The following is a 21,530-nucleotide window of genomic DNA, read 5'->3' as shown; positions in this document are numbered from 1 at the left end:
AACGAGGGGTTAAAAATATGGGTTTACTGAAGGTGATGGCAAAGTATTTCTCAACAAGGGAAACAACAAATTAAGATTGAGAAATGTAAGATTAGCAAACTGAGTTATGGTTAACCTTGGCCAAGGTATCTGAGGGTGGGGGCCGAATGTGATGGAAAAGGCGAATGCAATCATGAGATGAAAGTTGATTGTAATTGGGAGACAAAGGTGGCAGATGGCAGACAGACTTGAGGATCTGAGGTGGAGGAATGGGAGAGAGTAAGTATGATTGACTCCATTGGGGAAGAGTCAGTAGAATGGGAAAGATTGAAGCTGCTGGTGGTGGTTATGTGTCGTGGAGGAGATTCACAACGACCCTGCATAGGGTTTCCGAGGCAGCAGAAAGCCTCATCTTTCTCCCTCGGAACCGCTGGTAGTCTGGAACTACTGACCGTGAGATTAGCAGCCCAACTCGTAACCACTACGCTACCAGAGCTCCTTAGATTGGAGCTTTGTTGTCAAGTGCTATCTAGTTGACTCCGACCCATAGTGAGCCTGTATAGGGTTTCTGAGGAGCATCTGGTGAGCTTGAACCAACTTTGCAATTCAAACGGCTTTGCAGTCTGGTGCATTAACCCACAGCGACACAGCAGGACTCCAGATTGAAACTATTGTTGTTGTTGTGAAGTACCGTCGAGTCGGTTCCGACCCAGATTGAAACTAGAGAAGGTAAAATTATTTCAACAACTAGTAGAGAGCCTGTTACATGTCAGATCAATCTCTCCAGATAGCACGCACACGGGCTACTACACACATATAACAAGGTCGCGTTAGCCTTTACCATCAGGAAAAAGTAAACTGTTTTCCCCAGAAATCCCGATTCCGTGACCTTCCCGAACTCTACGAATGATCACCACACCCCACTACAGTTCAGAATCCCCATTGGACAATTGAGAAAACTAATTAACGGATCAAAACCAAGACCACGCCAGTAACGCCAAAACTCCAGCCCTCTAGCGTTCTGCCTCCGCTCAAACGCGATTGCGCAGTGAATCGTCTCCTGACTAGCTCCGCCCGCTAGTCTTTCTTTGTTTCCACATCTTAAGATCTCGCGGGACTTGGGCAGCAGATCCCGCGATCACAAACCCGGGGCCGGCGCTGCAGCTCTCGCGGTGTTTATGCGAGCCTGCTTCCTTCCTTCCTCCCTTGCAAGTCCGTCAGCTTTCCTCTCCCTTTTCCCCGCCCGGCCTCCCTGTCCTTCCTCCGCGGCCCCCTCCCCGCAGGGATAATATGGTCTCCGGCGATGGACGCCCCAAGTGCAGGTTAGTTTCGGGCCGCGGATTGGGGTCTGGCACCCGGACACGCGAGCTACCTGGGCACCGTGTTCTCTGTTTTCTTTTGCCTCGAGTCTCGGCTAGCTCCCGGAGTCCTCGGGGTCGTGCTCCCGTCGGGGCCTGCCGGCTGGGCCGCACTCGGCACCGAGGCCGCGGGAGCCAGGCCTAGCAGCTTTTTTTCCCGGAGCGCTACCCCATTAGGGCCGTCCATCCCGCCTCTGGCCTCAGATCGCAGCCGCTGCTGGCAACCAGCGGTCCTTGCGCCCCTTGATAGCACCAGGTCGCGGGCGGCCCACCATCTTCTCTCCCCTCCCCTTGTTGAGAGTGGAGGTGGAGGCTGGTGTCCTCGTAGCTAGTTTATTCCGCTAGCTGCCCAGCCTCAAGTCCCTTCTGTCTGCCTTTAGATGTGGAACGCTAATTAGCTAGTTTCCAGTCCTGGATTGCAAAGCCAGGTCTTTTCCCCTGCCCTCTTTCACTTTCCCCTCAACAACAGCAACAACTTTACCTTCTGAAAGAGGGCTGTGCTTATCTTATCTCATCCCAGAATGAACAAAACAACCCACTGCCATCAAGTCGATTCAAACTTACAACGATTTATAGGGTTTCGGAGATGGTAAAGCTTTAACGGGAGCAGCCAGCCTCATCTTTCTCCCTCAGAGAGGCTGGTGGGTTTGAACCAGCGATGCTGAAGGTCTTGCCCACCCATCACAGTGATTCTGCACAAAAGATCTGAAGCTTCGTTCTCGCAAGGTTGTGTCTACCACCTCCCTCAAAAACGTCAGGAGCTGGACACATTAGGATCAGACCCCAGGGTCTTTGTCACCGACTTCGTGCAAAACCAGAAGATGCCTCTTTTTAGAGGGAGCTCCTAATTTACTCAGATATTACTCGCTTTTACCTTCTGTCTTACTGTTTGTACCTGAGAAGGTTTTTTGCTCTGTCTTACTTTACTTTTAATTTCATTTTGTCAGTGTCATTGACTACTCTTGATAATTGTTTTTCTTAATCCCACTAAAATAACTGAAGTTCTCAAAATTTGTTCTGTTTGATAACAGTTTATTCAGCCTTCAGAACATGTCTTTCCAAAACATACCTACATATTATTTAAGCCATTGTTCCTTTCCAGGTATTTTTTGGTCAGGAGAGAGTAAGTATCTTAACCAGTTTTTACTTGACAGGAGTCAGAGTTTAGAGCTGCACTATCCAGTATGGTAAACAATAGCTACATGTGGCCATTTAAATTAAGTTAATAAAAATAGATGCAGTTAATAAATTGATTTCTTCAGCTGCTCTAACCACATTTCAAGTGCTCAAGACGTATGTGACTATTGGCTACCTTAGCACAAATCTAGAACATTCCATCATTGCATAGAGATATTTTCACTTTGAATTAAATACTTTATAAATGTGCTTAATGAAAGTTGCTTTGGGTTTTTTTTTCCCCTCCCCCAGGATGCGCCTTTGAGTACCTTATTGAAACATTAAATGACAGTTCACAGAAGTTCTTCAATATACCTAAACTTGGAGGCACCAAGTATGGTAATGTTGCTTTTACTTTACTTTTTAAAACTTTATTCCAGTTGTAATGTATTTGTCAAGCTGATCTGAAGCAATATTAAATTTGTTTCAACCGTGTTGCAAGAGGTACACCTTACATTTCTCACATTAGAAAAATTCTTATGGCAACATTTGTTTGGGAAAAATGTAAACCCATGACTTATCTTCTCATTTAAATATCTCAGTAATTAAAGCAATAATGTTTTCCCAAAGACTCTACTAATGCAATTAATTTAAAAAAACAACAACAAACCTGACTGATTATAATCTACAGCTATTGGAGTATGTTTTACTTTTTAGATGAGCAGTGCTACAATTAATCCTTATCTGACAGTGTTTGAATCAGCAGGACCCACTGAATTGAGTGTGGCGCTGTGGGTTAACGCACTGGACTGCAACTTCGGTTTGAACTGCAAGGTTGGCGGTTCAGGCTCACCAACCACTCTGTGGTTGTACAGGGTCTCTATGAGTCAGAACCTACTCAGTGGCACTAACAACAACAACTAGTATTGAGCATGGTTTGCCCTGACCTGTTTGCTGACACTTCTGGCAAATCCTGATGAGGTGGTCTGTGAGTGAACTTGGGTGAAAGTCTTAACTTGATTGACAGTTGAGTTGATATTTTCAACCAGGTCAATGAAAGGAAGGCTTATTTAGAAGAATAACCATTCTTTTTGGACTTGAGGAAAAGCTCTACAAAAAGATAAATTGCCAATTTTTTATAGCCAATCGTGGAGAGCTGTTTGTTCTTCTTGCATCATTTCATTAAAGAGGATTGCTTATGATTTTTTAGTAGATTTTGATGAACTTAAATATTCTAGACTGCCAGTAACACTGCTTTCCTCTGCATTATAACAGGAATTGAGTATCTTGGGGTCTCTTAGAAGATCCTGGTCTTAGAATTGGAGTGCCCTTTAAAACTAAGCAGTTTACCAAAATTAGAGTAATATTACTTATTGAGTGTGTTTAGTTACAGTGGCTAGTGTTGATATGTTTATTATTAAGAGAACTGCGTCTTTTTTAGTGCCATATGTCTTTTGTCCATGTTTATTTTATCTTACTAATTTTGGAAAGGAATAGTTAAATTGAATGTAGGCAAGAATTGCCTATTTTCTATTTCTCCAAATAGCTAGTGATTCTGTCCTGGGAAGTTTTTTAATTCAAATTTCACGTCGTAGTAAATTGAAACAGCACACATAAGGATGTTTTAAAAATTGTATGTAATTACTCTTACGTGAAGAATTTGTGGGAATGTGCCCAACTTGAAGATGGCCTCTGTTTCCCAAATGCAATGCATCCATGGGAAACTATCATAAACAAAAGATCCTGTAAAATGCATTGAAAGAGAATGATTAATAATTTAAAAGTTAAGTTTTCCCTGCTGAGGGAAACAGGTGTCATCGTGGGCATCTATACATAACACATTTCAGAGTCTCTTACAAGAACACTGTAAATACAAATGCTTTCAAACAGGTGTCATCGTGGGCATCTATACATAACACATTTCAGAGTCTCTTACAAGAACACCTGTAAATACAAATGCTTTCAAACAAACTGGGTTTGAATTTCTATGGAACCAATACCCTGATGATTTTTATAATGTGGTTATTGAGATGTGAAAGGTTCATTAGAAATTATTTAAATAATTTATTTCTTAACAACTACTTAAGAGAAAATCAAATTTGAAAGGAAGAAACCACTTGAATAAGTTATCTTGTTTCTTTAGCATCAGACAAAAATTCTTGCTGTATTTATGCAGAGACCAGATTATGAAAAGTCTGTCAAACGTATACTTGCAAAAGGACATTGCTTGGTAGTTACCAGTGTACAGAGCCACTGCCTTCTCTGTCCTCATCCCACATTCTGATTCCTGCCAGGTTGAGAATCACACTTGTGGTGAGTAACTGTAAATGAAGGGAATATGTTCTATCCCTTATAGTTGGAAAGAAGGAGCCCGGTAGCGTAGTGGGTTATACGTTGGGTTGCTACCACAAAGTCAGCAGTTTGAATGCACCAGCTACTACATGGGAAAAAGATGAGGGTTCTGGTGTGGCTTGAATGGAATAGACATTGTAAATAGCTACTATTGTGTTGTTGTTGTTGTTGTTATGTGCCATCGAGTCGTTTCCGACCCATAGCGACCCTGTATAGGGTTTCCGAGGTTGTAAATCTCTATGGGAACAGAAAGCCTCATCTTTCTCCCGCGGAGCAGCTGGTAGTTTCGAACCACTGACCTTGAGGTTCGCAGCCCGATTCATAACCACTACACTACCAGAGTGTGTAGTGGTTATGAATTTGGCTGTGAGCCTCAAGGTCAGCGGTTCGAAACTACCAGCTGTTCCGCGGGAGAAAGATGAGGCTTTCTGTTCCCATAGAGATTTACAACCTCGGAAACCCTGTTGTTGTTGTCAAGTGCCATCGAGTCAATTTCAACCCATAGTGACCCTGTACAGGGTTTCCAAGGAGTAGCTGGTGAGCTTGAACCACCGACCTTGCAGTTCAAACGGCTTTGCAGTCTGGCGCATTAACCCACAGCACCACACCAGGACTCCAGAAACCCTGGATAGGGTCTCTATGAGTCAGAACTGACTCCATGGCACATAACCACCACTATTATCAGTATGAACTGCAAGGTTGGCAGTTCAAGCTCACCAGCCTCTCCTTGGAAACCCTGTACAGGGTTGCTATGGGTCGGAACCCATTCGTTGGCATTCAACAACAATGATCAGAACTTGGATTTCTGGTGTGGCACTGTAGAATCAGCACTGGACTGTGAACCACGAGGTCAGCAGTTCAGATCCACCAAACCCACCTCAGAAACCTTATATAGGATTAAAATAAGTCGGAATCAACTGGACAGCACTTAAGAACTATGATCAGACCTTGGGTCCCTTTCTTTATCTCATGTTATCTCAGTCACTTTTCTTATTTTAAATCTTTTCCATTCCAGAGAATTCCAAGTATTTATTCTGTTTGCTTCTTTCCACTAATATTTTTTTGCACACAGTATCTCTGTCTAACAATAGGGTAGGACTAAGTTATCCAGAATCCTCCCTTGCAGTCTCTGGAAGAAAATCTTTATAAAGAGAGGTTTTATTGTTGATAGGAAATCAGATCAGAGTCAAGACTCACAAAAAGACAACATTACAAACAGTGCTAAAGTCTCATTTCTACACATAATACACAAATATATGTAAGTATGCCACTTTTAACAAAAAATAAGGTGCGCTGTTTTGTAACCCTTTTTTAAAGTTTGTTTATTTTTCACTGAATATATCCTGACCATCTTTCCCTGTCATTGAATACAAGTCTCTCTTAGTATCTGAATGTGTTTGGTTTCTGAGTCAGGGAGCACAAGTTCAGAGGAAAGGGATACCTCCACTTTTGTACAGCGTTGTGACTGCAGATGAGTGCAACATGGATTAGTTAACAGATTTTTTGCAGATAAGGTTGTTGTCAGCTTTTCCCTGTTTATAAATAAAGCTGCTGTGTGCGGGTTCATACTTAAATTTTTGTATAAGATTATTGTATAATAAGAATTGTTGGGTTGAAAGTATGCTATCCCACCATGACCCTATACTTTAAAAAAAAAAACAAAAAAAACTTTTGTTATATCCTGTCTGTTCCAATCTTTACTCTTGAATATAAGGAGCAGAAACTCACTCCTCTGGGCATTCTGCATCAAAAGATAAAGGAAGCAAGGCTTGGAGCCAATTTATTTCAGTTTGCCTCCTGCGAAGTGTTTGTATTTCCATCCCAGATACACTGAATCAGAAAATGAACCTGTTTGAAGCTCTGAAATGAAGACAGCATAGTTAGACCTCATGGGAACCAGAATTTCTGCATCAGGGGCTGCTCACTTTGTCACTTCAAGGCTGCCTGGTGTCTGTTACTGTTACTACTGTTCTCCGGTCTTTTAGCCTGATAGCCACTTTACTCATTTCATGTAATGTTCAATATGGCCACTTTTGGCCACTTGTCTGTCCTGTGCTTACCAGCCAGTTACAACTCTCCCTTTTGGTGATTTTTTCACCTACTCTGCTAGCCTATTTTGGTTGGCATTGTCAGGTGTCCATTGCCAGTCCAGTACTTGGCTGGAAGAAACAATAGTGTATGTTCTAATCTATCTCTGCCAGGAACTCTGGGCCATGTTTTTTGGAAAGCATAGAGCAAGCATTGAAATACTTTGTATTGTGTATACAAGAAATCTGATGGCACAGTGATTAAAGTGCTCTGCTGTAAGCTGAAAGGTTGACAGTCCAAACCCACTAGCTGCTCCACAGGAGAAAGATGAGGCAGTCTGATTTACAGCTTTGAGAACCCAACGAGGCAGATCTACTCTGTCCGCTAGGGATGTTATGAGTTGGTAGTAACTCGACAGTAGTGGCTTTGGTTAGGATGGGAAATGTATACATGTGGTACATACAGTTGTAAGGATTCTCTTTCTCTAACATGATCCTACAATCTTGTGTACAACCAGAAATATTCACCAACCCTTAAGATTTTCTCCAGGAGTCATGTTTTCAACTCTGCTTTTGATTGGCAATGTCTTACCTTTTTGGTTGGAAGGAACGCCCCGCCCCGCCCCCCCCTTAGTTCAAGTGAAAGAAAGATTTATGGTAATAACGTGACTACAGCTTATGAAAACGGGCAGTAGGCCAGAATTAGGGAAACCCTTTATTTTTCCTTTCAGAGCCTTCAAATTTCTATTTCCTTCCATTTCTACTTTGTTGCAGATCAGCCTCACCTTGCTACTCACTTTGAACATGACCCCAAATGACAATCTCAGACCCTAAATAAAATAATACTAAAAGTAACACTTACTTGGTTCAGTGTGTCTCAGTCCTGATTGTAAATTCCTGAGAGAGGAATCTAATGGGCCCAGTGTACCTTTTTGCACCAGATTGTTGCCAAGGGACTGGGTTTTACGGGACACTAAGAACTGTCCGTTTTACAGGTCGCAGCTTAGACTGGCACTTTGAAGTATGTCTGTTAGGATAGCAAATCGTGCCAGTTGACATGCTTGCCAGAAGTGAATGAGAACTGTGTGTTTCTGTACTTTGAATAATGCATATTATTTTTCTCTTTTTTTTTTCCAACCTTTGTGAGTGGAAAACTCCTGAAGCAGAAATCTGGTTTCACTTTTCTACCTTCCTAGACTAAAAAAAAGCAGCAATGCAAAAGTTCCTTTCTTAGAAATTTGTCCCATCCAGCCTGGTGCAGGCTCGGCAGAAACAATACCTTGACTCTAGTAAAACTGTTAGGTGCCATCTAGTCTGTTCTGACTCGTAGAGAGACACCCATGTACAACAGAACTAAACACTGCCTGGTCCTGTACCATTCTCACAGTTGTTGGCTGTGTTTGGCCCAGGGTTGTAGCTACTGTGTCTTCCTCTTTTTTCACTGACCCTCTACTTAACTAAGCATGATGTTCTCCTCTTCCAGGGACTAGTTCCTCCTGGTAACGTGTCCAAAGTGTGTGAGATGAAGTCTCACCATCCAGGCCTAAAAGGAATGTCCTGGCTGTACTCTTTCCAACACAGATTGGTTCATTCTTCTAGCATACCATGGTATAGTCAGTATTCATCACCAGCATCATAACTCAAAAGAATCATTTCTTCTTTGGTCTTCCTTATTCATTGTCCACCTTTCACATGCATATCAGACAATTGAAAATACCATGACTTGGGTCAGATACACCTTAGTCTTCAAAGTAACATCTTTGCTTTTTAACATTTTAAAGAGGGCTTTCCATAGATTTGCCTAGTGCAATCTTCACTGCTGCTTCCATGGGCGTTGATTATGGATCTAAGTAAAAATATTGATGGCGTCAATCTTTTCTCCGTATGTCGTGAGCATACTGCTCATTGGTCTTTTGTATTTGATGTTAAAGTATAGCCCATACTGAAGGCTATAGTCTTTGATCTTGGACAGTAGTGCTTCAAGTCTTTGCTCTCAGCAAGTAAGGGTGTGGCATCTGCATATCACAGATTAATGAGTCATTCTCTAATTCTGATGTCCTGTTCTTCATATAGTCCAGTTTGTCGGAGTATTTGCTCAGCAGATTGAATAGGTAAGTGTGGAAAGGCTACAACCCTGATAGACACCTCTCCTGACTTTAAATCATGCAGTGTTCCCTTGTTCTGTTCAAAGCTGTATCTTCTGGTCTATGTACAGGTTCCACACAGGCAGCAGTTCTTATTCTGGAATTCCCCGTCTTCTATGTGTTGTCCATAACTTGTTATGAGCTACATAGTTGAATGCCTTTGCACAGTCAGTAAATTACAGGTAAACATCCTTCTGGTATTTTTACTTTTAGCCAAGATCATCTGACATCAATCATATTCCTCCAGTTCTGGTGTGGTACTGTGAGTAAATGCTCTAGACTACAAAGACGTTTGAACTTCAAGGTCGGCAGTTCAGGCTCACCAGCTGCTCCTTGGAAACCCTACACAGGGTTGCTATGGGTCAGAACCTACTGAACAACAACTACATACCCTCCTCTGAAATTGGCTTGAATTTCTGGCAGCTCCTTGTCAATGTACTGCTACAACCATATTTAAATTATCTTGAACAAAATTTTACTTGTGTGTGATATTAATGATATTCTATGATTTCTGCGATTTGTTGGATCACCTTTTTTTTGGAATGGGCATAATTATGGATCTCTTCCAATAGGTGGCCAGGTAGCTTCCACATTTTTTGGTGTTGCTAAGTGAGCACATCCACCAGTGCATCCTATACTAATTCCAATCGATTACTGGAGCCTTGTTTTTCAGCAGTGTCTTCATTGACGCTTGGACTTCTTCCTGAAGTGATTGAATGTCAGCCAGTTCTGTTCATCCTCTTTTGATGCTTTGATCAGTGTTTCACCCGAAGAATCCTTCAGTACTGCCGCTCAAGACAAAGGTCTTTAGTTCTTGCTGCTTGAGAAATGCTATGTGTGTTCTTCCCTTTTGGTTTTCTAACTCTAGGTCTTGGCACATTTCAATATAATACTTTTGTTTTCTTTAGCCACCCTTTAAAATTTTCTGTTGATCTCCTTTATTTCATCATTTCTTCTATTTGTATGGGTTAATGTTCTGGACTGCAATGTTGGTTTGAACCGCAAGGTCGACACTTAACAATAACCACCACTCTACATTTCAGAGCAAGTTTCAGGGTCTCTTCTAGCAACTATTTTGGTCTTTTCTTTCTTTGTCTTTTTAATAACACTTTGCTTTCTTCATATGTTGTTAAGTGCTGTCAAGTCTGTTCCAACTCATAGCAACCCTGTACAGGGTTTCCTGCGAGTGGCTGGTGAGCTTAAATTGCCAACCTTGCAGTTCAAACCAATCTTGCAGTCCAGTGCATTAACCCATAGTGCCACATCTGAGTTTTGGTCATTCATATTGAGTTCATCAAATCTGTTCTTGAGATGGTCTCTAAATGTAGGTGGGATATACTCAAGGTTGTACTTTAGCTTTCGTGGACCTCTTTTAATTTTCTCCAACTTCATCTTGCGCTTGTATATGAGCAATTGTTTATCTATTCCAGTCAGCCCCTGGCCATATTCTGACTAATGATACTGAGCTGTTCCATTTGTCCTTTTCCACAGATAGTTTATTTGATTTCTGGTAGAATTCATCCTGTGAGGGCTACATGTATAGTGAAAGTTTATGTTGTTGAAGAAAGGCACTTGCTGTGACTAAGTTGTTGGTTTTGTAAAATTCTTTCACTGAGGCCATATTTTCCAATTATTTCTAACTTATACATTGTAATTGCCAGAAATTTTCAATACATCTTAATTGAATGTTTGGGTAATTTCAGATTACAGATGTAGGTAAAAATCTTGAATCTGTACATCTTTGGCATTAGTTGTTAGTTTGTAAGTGCAAATAATGGTTATATCATTTGGTCTTCGTGTATGGATAGGTGTATGGATACTGTCCTGTCAGTGACAGCATTGTATTTCAGGGCTGATCTTAAAATGTTCTTTTTAATGATGAATGGGACACCATTCCGCTTTGTCATTCTTAGCATGTTGTTGTCAGGTGCCATCGAGTCGGAACCGACTCATAGCGACCCCATGCACAGCAGAACGAAACAATGCTCGATCCTGGGCCAACCTCACCACCGCTGCCACCCCCGAGTCCATCAATGATGCCACCTGGCCGATCCATCTCGTTGGAGGTCTTCCTCTTTTTCTCTGACCCTCCACCCTACCCAGCATGACATCCTTCTCCAACGATTGTTTCCTCCGGACTACATGTCCAAAGTAGGAGAGACGGAGCTTAGCCATCCTGGCCTCCAAGGAGCACTCTGGCTGCACTTCTTCCAAAACAGATCTATTGGTTCTTTTGGCAGTCCATGGCACCCTCAGTATTCTCCTCCAACACCACAACTCAAAGGCATCAATTCTTCTACGATCCTCTTTATTCACTGTCCAGCTTTCGCATCCATATGAGGCTATTGAAAACACAATGGCCTGGGTCAGGCGCACCCTAGTCCTCAAGCTGACATCTCTGCTCTTCAATACTTTAAAAAGTTCCTGTGCAGCAGATTTTGCCCAGTGCAATACGTCGTCTGATCTCTTGACTGCTACTTCCGCGAGTGTTGATAGTTGATCCAAGAAGAATGAAGTCCTTGACAACTTCCAATCCTTTCTCCATTGATAAGAATGTTGTTTATTGGTCCAGTGGTGAGGATTTTTGTTTTCTTGACATTGAGATGCAATCCATTGTTAGCATAGTAGACCATGTATATGGTTGTCTGATCCAAAATGCCGGTATAGTCCATTTCAGCTTACTGATACCTAGGATGTCTCTCTGAGTTCCATTTTACTTTTGACATTTTATTCCCTCGTCTTTCCTCCAGTTAGGGAGAACTAATAGTTGTACCTTAGATGGCCACTCACAAGCTTTTAAGATCCCAGTTACTGTTCATCAAAGAAGGATGTAGAACGTTGTCTCGCCACTTTTTGTAAGCAACGATACCGCTCACTGAGTCCATCTGTAAAGAATGAGGACCTGGGAATTTAACTGTGTCAGTGCAGTCTTACATTATTAACTTGGGGAGGGGGATCCCCTTTAAAGATTTTTTTTTTTTTTCCTTAAGATTAAAAGTAAGTCAAAGGGAGCCAAGTCAGGAGTATAGGCTGGCTACCTAATTTTTCCCATCGAAACTCTCACAGAATTGCCCTTGTATGATGAGAGGAATGAGCAGAAATGTGGTAAAGAAATACTCTCAGGTGGAGCTCCCCCATGTTTTCCTGCTATGTTGACTGACTCATAGTAAGCAGGAGTTAACTTCTTTGGCCCTCCAGAAAGTCAACAAACAAAATGCTTTGAGCATCCCCTCCCCCAAAAAAAAACGGTTGCCATGACCTTTGAACTCGACCAGTGTGCTTTAGCTTTGACTGGACCACTTCCACCTCATGTGAGTCATGCTTTTTGATTTGTTTACGAGTGAACTGGTAAGGCCATGTTTCATCTTCTGTTGCAGCTCTTAAAAGACGTGCTTTAAGATCTTGATCCCACTTGTTTCCATTAAAAGCTCTGCTCTTGTCTGCAGCTGGTCTGGCTGCAACAATTTTAGCACCCAGCAAGCAGAGAGTATGATTGCTTAACTTCTCAGTCAGATGCTACAGTATTGGCTATTGTTTCTGCTCTTAATTGTTTAGGCTCTAGTTAGGGCAGGAACAAGGTTAATGTTTCCTTACAAGTTGATGTGGATGGTCTGCTGCTACTTGCGTCAACTTCAGTCTCATCTCATCCTTCTTAAAACAAGTTATTCATTTGTTAACTGCTGATCTCTTTGAGGCGTTGTCCCCATAAATTTCTCATCCAGCAGCAGCAATGTCACCATTCCTCCACCGTAGCCTCACCATAGATTTGTTCTTGTTTCACTTTTAGCAGAATTCATGTTGCTCTGATAGGACTCTTTTCAGACTTAACTTTTATCCTTCTTAGTGCTTCAAACTAGACTCTGTTCAAAAATATAGCAAGTTAGTGTGCGTTTATTTTGGTACAGAAAAAATTTTAAATCCATGCATAATTTTTTCCTAAAACATTTTCCATGAGCCTTTTTTCTCCTCACAGTTTTGCCCTGCATGCTGCCCTGACTAGTTTTGCCTCTTAGCCTCTTTCATAGTGCAGACTTTGTGGGGTTCCCCTTTTCTTCAGTTGCTGTATTTCTCTACCCTTTTTAGTTTTTTGTTTTTTTTTTTTTTGAAAAACCTGTTTTAGTTTTTTAGAAAAGCCTGTATTGTAGCCAGTTGTTAAGGTCAATATTCCCTGTAAGTACCATTTCTTCATGTACCATTTAAACCTGGAATTTTTCCAGATATATAACTATTATGTTTGTTTTTTCTCAACTGCTTTACTGCGTAGTAGGCTTGGAAAGTACTTTGATCTTCACTTCATACAAATAAGGAAAATGAGACTAAGAATCTAAGTAATTTGCCTGAGGTCATCAATCTTATAAGTGAGGAAATGTGGTCTCAGACCTTTGTCTTGTGATTTCAATCCCAAAATTTTTTCCCCTCAATATCATTTTAGTTTTGTAACCTAGTAATAATTTCAGTAGTAAGACTGCTAGTATTTATTATTTCTGACTACTAAATACCATTACCTATTAAGTGGTGGCACTGTAGGACAAGCACTGTACCGCCAGGTCAGTTTTGAATCACAGGGTTGACTGTCCAAACTCACCAGCCACTCATCAAAAACCCTTACACGGTCTCCATAAGTCAGTACCAATTTGATGACACTTAACAAAAGTGGTTAAGGAGAAGTAAACAAAAGACTAGGATTCTTAAGTCTGTGCTTATAAAACTGTCTTAAGTGGGACTGCAAGCTCATGCTTACAAGGACCACAGAGACAACAGAAGCAAGTGGAATGGTCCAAGTGGGAATTGTGAAAAACAGAAGAGTACATGCTGTGTGTAAAGAGGGAGGTGCTTCTCAGTCGTAGCAGAAATGTGACGGCAGTTTTGTAACATTTTCTGGGTTTTAAGTCAAAATCTGTTATAAGAGATAAAGACAGACATCATAGGATGATAAAAGCGCCAATTCCTAAAGAAGATTAAACAGTTATATGTGCTTAACATCAGAGCCCCAAAGTATATAAAGTAAACACAGAATTATAGGGAGAAACAGTTCTACAATGATGATTGGATGTCTCAGTATACCATTTTCAGTAATAGAACATTAGAAAGATCAGTAAAGACCTAGAGGATCTGAACAGTGCTACTATTAACCACCTAAACTGAACAGACTTCTATAGACACTCTGCCCAGTGACAGCACAGTACACATTCTTCTCTAATAATCATGGGTCATTCTCCAGGATAGACCATATATTATGTTATAATACAAGGCACAGTAAATTTTTTTAAATGACTGAAATCATGCAAAGTATTTTCTCTGACCATAATAGAATGAAGCTAGAAATTAATAACAGAAGGAAAACTAGAAAATACACAAATGCCCTTTTATTTTCATATGTTTGTGAAAGATCGCATTCTCTTTAAAAAAAAAACCTTTTATTGTGAATTGAGTGAAGGTTTACAGAACAGATCATCAGTTTTACATCAAACAAATCATATACTTTTCTTCATTACAATGATTGTAATTCTCTCCGTGTACCAATGGTTAACAGTATCTCCCTGTATTCCCTTTAACTCTTACACTATGTCTCCCATTACCTTCATCTTTCCTTTGCCAACCTCCCTCTTGTATATTTATTGCTTGCTTTGTTACCCATGTTAACTTGTGTCTATCTTCTAGCCCATGAATAATTTTCCCTACCCCCATAACCATCTTTTATCAAGAAAACTATTTCTTAACTTTTTATAAAATTGGTCAAATACAATATTTGCTCTTTTATGACTAATTTTACTCCGCATAATGTCCTCCATGTTATGAGGTGTTTCCCAGATTCAGCATTATTCTTCAGCATTGCATAGTATTCCATTGTGTGTGTGTATCAAAGTTTGTTTAATCATTCTTCTGTTGATGGACATTTACGGCTATCTCTGTCTCCTATAGACAGTATATTAAAGTGCTGTCCTGTTTTCTTGTCCATTCTGCTCTGTCTCTTGACTGATGTATTCAATTCATTTTACATTCTGTGTCATTATCAGTAGGAATGAATTGATGGCTATCATTTTGCTGTTTGTTTTTTCATGGTGCTGATTTCTTAATTCTACATCATTTTCTACACAGAGTTCCTTTTGTTTGTGGATTTTCTTTTCATTTTCAGTTCCGTTGTGTTAATGTTTACTAGCAAGGTCAGTAGTTCTGCAGGAGAAAGATGAGCCTTTCTGCTCCCGTAAAGATTTACAGCCTCAGAAACCCTGTACAGGATCGCTATGGGTCGGAACCAACTCCATGGCACATAACCACCACCAAATGTTTACTAAATCTTTTAATTTTAATCTTTTTTTATGATGATATGAAGGTATATTTTCTTGAGTTTGTCCTGTAATTTATTTTTTCCCTGTTTAAAACAATCTGTTTTATCTTGAAATCTACTTGACTTCCTTACCAGTTGGAAGTGTCTACGCTATTCCCACTTCTTGCTTCATTATAAATTGATATCCTTGATTCCCTATTTTCAGTCTTGTAGGTTTGTTTTGGTTGGTGGTTATGTGCCCTGGAGTTGGTTCTGACTCATAGTAACCCTGTAGAGGGTTTCCGAGGCTGTAAATCTTTATGGGAGCAGAAAGCCTCATCTTTCTCTGGTGGAGCAGCTGGTAGTTTTGAACTGTTGACCTTGTGATTAGCAGCCCGGCTCATAACCACTACGCTAGAGAGCTCCTCACCAGTGGACCAGTAAACAACATTCTTATCCACGGAGAAAAGATTGAAGTTGTCAAGGACTTCATTCTTCGTGGATCCGCTATCAACACTCATGGAAGCAGCAGTCAAGAAATTAAACAACATACTGCATTAGGCAAATCTGCTGCACAAGACCTTTGTAAAGTGTTGAAGAGCAGAGATATCAGCTTGAGGACTAAGGTGCACGTGACCCAAGCCATGGTATTTTCAGTAACCTCATATGCATGCAAAAGCTGGACAGTGAATAAGGAAGATCATAGAAGAATTGATGCTTTAGAGTTATGGTGTTGGAGGAGAATATTGAAAGTGCTATGGGCTGCCAAAAGAACCAACAGATCTGTGTTGGAAGAAGTGCAGCCAGAGTGCTCCATGGAGGCCAAGATGGCCAAACCTCATCTTTCACACTTCGGACATATTGTCAGGAGAGACCAGTTGCTGGAGAAGGATATCATGTTTGGTAGGGTGGAGGGTCAGAGAAAAAGAGGAAGACCCCCCCCAGCGAGATGAATTGGCAAAGTGGCAGCATCATTGGGCTCAAGCATGGCAACAATAGTGAAGTTGGCCTAGGATCAGGCAGTGTTTCCTTCTGTTGTGCATAGGGTCGCTATGATGATTCAGTACCAACTCGATGGCACGTAACAACAACAAAGTTTGTTTTCCTTTAAATATTCCTTTAAATATTTAAATAGAAAATTTTTAAATGGGTGGTATTGTCATGTTTGGTAATCTCCAATTGTCTGCTTTTGTTGGTTCTCATTGCAAAGAACACCCTTTAGTATTTTTTTTTTTTGCAAAACACAACAAAAAATATGTATTTATTAAACTGTTAAAACGGCACATTCTGCAAGCCAGCCTCTTGCCCACAGGCACACAGCCTTACTCAGTCCATGGGCCCAAGGCCCACATCTTCTCTGTCTCTCCATGCCACCACCTCTGCCACTGTCTCTGCTGTCCGAAACTTTTCAGGCAGGTTTCCCATGATCCACTCACACTCTTTCTTTTTGATGGTCCTGGCATCCTCTGTTTCTGAAATGAAAGATTAACTACTCCCCACTTTTACTTACACATGTTCTACAATTACACTTTTGACAATCACAATTAATCCTACTAACAATTACTCACAATTGAAAGCATAAAATCCTATCAGCATCATTCCCTAAAGCCTTTCACCAGACTCATCTGGAAAATAGGAAATCTATAATCAGTGGGGTTTTGACTGTACCCTGTTCTTTCTGAAACTAAGGACACCAAGAAAGCAAGGTCGGTGGTTCAAGCTCACCAGCTTCTCCTTGGAAACCCCATAATAGGTCAGAATCAACTGGACGACATTTAACAACAACAACAATAAATCAAACCAGTACACTGAGAAGACAAGCACACACCTTGATCTGAAGAATCTTCCATTCTAGTTTTGAGCATCTGCATCCATAAGCAACAGTCCAGTTCATCAAATTGTAGCAATTCTCATTTGCTCACAGTATCAAACATCTATCTTCATCTGGTTAGATTCTGGTCACAGCTCAGCCCTAGCCATCCAAGCTAGGTCAAATGGGTACCAGCTTCAAGTTTAGGGATTCACACACACTTGTTAGCCTGCGTTTCAAGGTCAACGGGTACCAATAGAACATGTCCAAACTCAGTCCGGGTCTTCATTGTTGCATTTCCCGCAATTCCCAATTCTACTCACAAGTAGACTCGAGTGGTCACCAGCAAGCATACTAGATGGCTCGTGGGTTCCCTTTAACTTTCATTCCTAGGAACCCTTTAGCATTTTTTGTAGAATTGGTCTGGTTTAATTTCTGTTTATCAAAAAGCACCCTAATTTCATTGTCCTATTTGAGGGACGGCTTTGCTGGTTGTATGATTCTTGCCTGGCAGTTTTTTTCAATTTTGTATGTAGCACATTGCCTTCTTACCTGTGTGGTTTCTGCTGAGAAGTCAGAGCTTAGTCTTACTGGCTCGACTCTGTAGGTAACTTATTTCTCCTGAGCTGCTCTCAGGATTCTCTCCTTGTCTTAATGGAAAGTCCAATAACAATATGTCTGGGTGATTTTCTTTTGGGGTCTATCCTGTTTGGGGTTCATTCAGTTTCTTATGTGCTTTCTTGTCTTTCATGATGCTAGGGACGTTTTCTTCCAACAGCTCTTTGACAGTTTTCTCTGTGCTTTTTATTCTCTCTTCCTGTTTGGGAATTCCAATCACCCATAAGTGGTTCTTCTTCCTGTGTCCCACATAACTGTTAGGCTTTCTTCCAGTTTTCCATTCTGATTTCTGAGTGTTGTTCTAGTATACTAGTATTGAGAGATTTATCTTCAAGTTAGTAATTCGGGTTTCCATTGCTTCACATCTTCTCCTTTGCCCTGTCAATGTATTGTTCATTTCTGAAATCTTAGTACATGGTTTGTTTGTTTTTTAATCTTAGAAATGTTAAAAAATGTTAAAATAGCAAAAGTTTTGATGTATATATTTTGCAATTAAAAAAACTAAGAAAAATATCTGTTTTTTTTTTAAATTCAATTATTATCATAAGTACCATACATATAGAAAATTACTGTTTTCTAAAACAAAAGTTAAGTGGAAAGAAATGGTATTAAATTATTATGATGTGGAATCTGAAACTACATCAGTGAGTCTTCATTTTCTGTTACTTAAAAGTCTATTGGTTTTTCTTGTACTTCCAAACAGTTGTTTCACCTTGCAGGAATTTATAAGGGTCTTCTTTTGCTTGCTTCTTCTTTGTTTTAATTATAAATCCTAAAGACATGTACCCCACACCCAACTTCCCAGTCTTGACATCTGACATAGTACAGTATCAAGACCAGGAACTTGACATTGCTGTAATCCACAGAGCTGTCTCATTGCTTCAGTTATGCAGGAACCTGTGTGTGTAGTTCTGTGTACATGTGTGCCCTGTGTAACCACCACCACATTCAACATGCAGTGCTGTTCACCACCACAAGGCTGCTTCTCATGTTCCTCCATCTCTAAATCCTAACTTCAAATCTCTTCTCCATTTCTGTGTTTTCTTTTAAGAATGGTATGTAAATGGAATCATATGTCACAAAGTGACTTTTTTCACTCATCGTAGCTCATGCTTCTTGATGACAAAATGTCTAGGTAACACTTGTGTTTTTCTCTTACATGGTAATAGTGTTTTAATTAAATATCGAGTTAATTTTCAAAATGAAAGCATTAGCAACCAATAAAACCACTAGGGTTATAACCAGAACAGAACCCCTTGCAATACACCTAATTTCCATTCTCCCAGAATATGTGCTTTTTAGTTCTCTTGGCTGTATCCTCTGGTAATTTTCATTCTTGTAATTAAGTATCCTTGCTTATACTGCTGTTTCTTCTTTTTTTTTTTTTAAAAGTCTGTTTATTTTTAATTGAGCAAAGGTTTACAGAGTAGATCATCAGTTTTACATTCAACAAATCATATATACTGAAAGCTATCCCCTTCATGTACCATCAGTTAACAGTTTTTACTTCTGTTCACTAACTCTTGAATTCATTTCCGTGTCTTCTGCTACCTTTGTTTTTCCTCTGCCGACCTCATCTTGTTGTATTTTGCCTTCCCTGTCACTCAAGTTAACGTGGGTCTACCCTCTAGCCAGTGAATATTTTTCCCTTCCCTCCAACCCCTGGAAAACTATCATGGAATGTTAGTAAAAATAACCTTTTTTTTAACATTTTACAGCAGTAGTCTTACATAATATTATTCTTTTTGTGCTAGAATTCGTGAATGCTGCTTCCATGAGCATTGATTGTGGGTACAATTAAAATTAAATTCTTGATAATTTCAATTTTTTTTTGTTTGTCATGATGTTGTTTATTGGTCCAGTTATGAGGATTTTTATTTCCTTTACATTGATGTATAATCCATACTGAAGATTTGATACTAAAGGCTTGGTAGATGTCAAACTAACTCCTCTTCACAGCAAGCAGGGTTGTGTCATCTACATTTAAAGGTTGTTAATGAACCTTCCTCCTGTCACCATGTTCTTCATATAGTCCAGTGTCTCAGGTTATGTGCTCAGCCTACAGGTTGAATAAGTATGGTGAAAGACTACAACCCTGACACACACCTTTCCCGATTTTAAACCATGCAGTATCCCCATGTTCTGTTTGAAGGCCTGCCTCTTAGTTTATGTATCTCCAATGTGCACAATTAAGTGTTCTGTAATTCCCATTCTTTTCAGTGTTATCCATAATGTGTATTGATCCACACAGCCTGAAAACTGAAAAATCAAGTTTAATTGCTTAAACAAAAGAATTAAGGAATGTCAGGGCTCCACACACTGAACCATCCATTGACCAGTTAGTGTTTATTTAATGTTCACCAGACGGCCCCTGCTGTCCTGGAATCAAAGACGGAATTGTATTATGTCATCAGGAAGCAGAAAGTTTCATTATAGGCAGTGAATTAGCCACTTAAAAGGGACTGGGATCTATCAGTGTATTGGGGGGTCTCACATTGGTGCCTATAGGCCGTGTGTCAGCAGACACATTGCACTTGTCCATTTGATTTTTCCTGATGTGCTTTAGATAAGCACTGGACTGCTAACCCCAAGGTAGGTGTTTTAAATCTACCAACTGCTTCTTCAGAACCCTACCCAGGATTGCTGAGTTACAACTGACTTGACAGCACTTCACAACAACAGTAATATCTTTAAAAAGGAATTTCTGAATGGCATCATTCAGTTAGTTAGGTGGTCAACTGCTCTTAAAAGTTGGCAGTTCAAGCCCATCCAGATGTACCTTAGAACACAGGCCTGGTGCTCTGCTTTCAAAAGGTCACAGCTGTAGCAGTCCTGTGTCATGCAGGGGTTGTCACAGCTCAGAGAAGCTATATGTTTTCACTAGACTTACACAATATACAGAACTACCACATAACTACCAAACACTGCTATGCTCACCAAACAGGACTAAGAGCAGTGGGTGTCCTCAGAGCCTTCATAGAGTCATCAGGGAGTTGGAAGCAGGGGTCAGGAATCTGTAACCACTGCTGCCTCTTCAAGAACAAAACCCTTGTCAGTTTACTACTCTGGGAAGATTGTCAGGCTAAAGTATCAATAATAATTCCTATGTTTTCTAAATCACTTATAATTGTGTAAAGAAAGCTTGTTTTCTCTTCTTTAATGGTAATGAGCCTTATTTGACTGATTGGTTGATTAATAATACTCTAATTCTTCTATTGACAAAACACAAAAGCCAAAAGATGCATGCTGGGCTCTGATGGCTTAGAGAATATAAAATAACCATTTGCTGCCTCCTTGGTGTATCAGTGAGCAGGGTGGCCTGGTTTCTCTGAAACTAGATTCTGATCGGGAAGGGCTACAGCCAACTTGAGGAAACTGGTCCCCGCATTTCCTGCTGGGATGTTGCTGGACACCTTTCTCTTCACAGTCTGCACTGTCTGAATATTTGAGGACCCATGGGAGGTATTTCTCATAGGTTTCGTATCAGTAGTAGTCGTGGCTGCCCTGAGTTACTAGTGTGTGTACACTTTAGGATACTGGACATTATGAAACTCATCTAAAGTGATCAAGTATTCCCAATGGCTGTTTGGGAACTCAAAGCTAAATCTGTGTCCCATCTGTAACAAGTATAAAGGAGTTGTCTGTAACAGCAGGTTAAAAACAAATAAGTTGTCATCAAGTTCACGTTAACTCATGGTGACCTCATGCATATCACAGTAGAATTACGTTCCATAAGGTTTTCAATGGCTGATATTTTTTTGGAAGGAGATTATCAGACCTTTTTTCCAAGGCACCTCTAAGTGGATTAAAAAACCACAGACATTTTGGTTAACAACTGAGTGTGTTAACCATTGGCAC

The 21,530-nt window shown here is 40.4% G+C and overlaps 1 protein-coding gene across 1 annotated transcript in view; it reads left to right on the top strand.

Moving 5' to 3' along the window:
- Positions 1-1,235: 1,235 nt before the first annotated feature.
- Positions 1,236-21,530, top strand: part of IREB2 (iron-responsive element binding protein 2) — a 59,021-nt gene continuing 38,726 nt past the window's right edge. The window contains exons 1-2 of the mRNA XM_006870887.1: positions 1,236-1,301; positions 2,766-2,852. Coding sequence (XP_006870949.1) covers positions 1,283-1,301; positions 2,766-2,852 — 106 coding nt within the window. The 5' untranslated portion in view covers positions 1,236-1,282. The remainder of the gene's footprint in view (positions 1,302-2,765; positions 2,853-21,530) is intronic.

The sequence above is a fragment of the Chrysochloris asiatica genome, unplaced genomic scaffold (genome assembly GCF_000296735.1).
Source record: "Chrysochloris asiatica unplaced genomic scaffold, ChrAsi1.0 scaffold00156, whole genome shotgun sequence".
In the NCBI taxonomy this organism is placed as follows: Eukaryota; Metazoa; Chordata; class Mammalia; order Afrosoricida; family Chrysochloridae; genus Chrysochloris; species Chrysochloris asiatica.
Note: the sequence above shows the minus strand (reverse complement) of the source record. Positions and strands in the feature narration are given on the sequence as shown.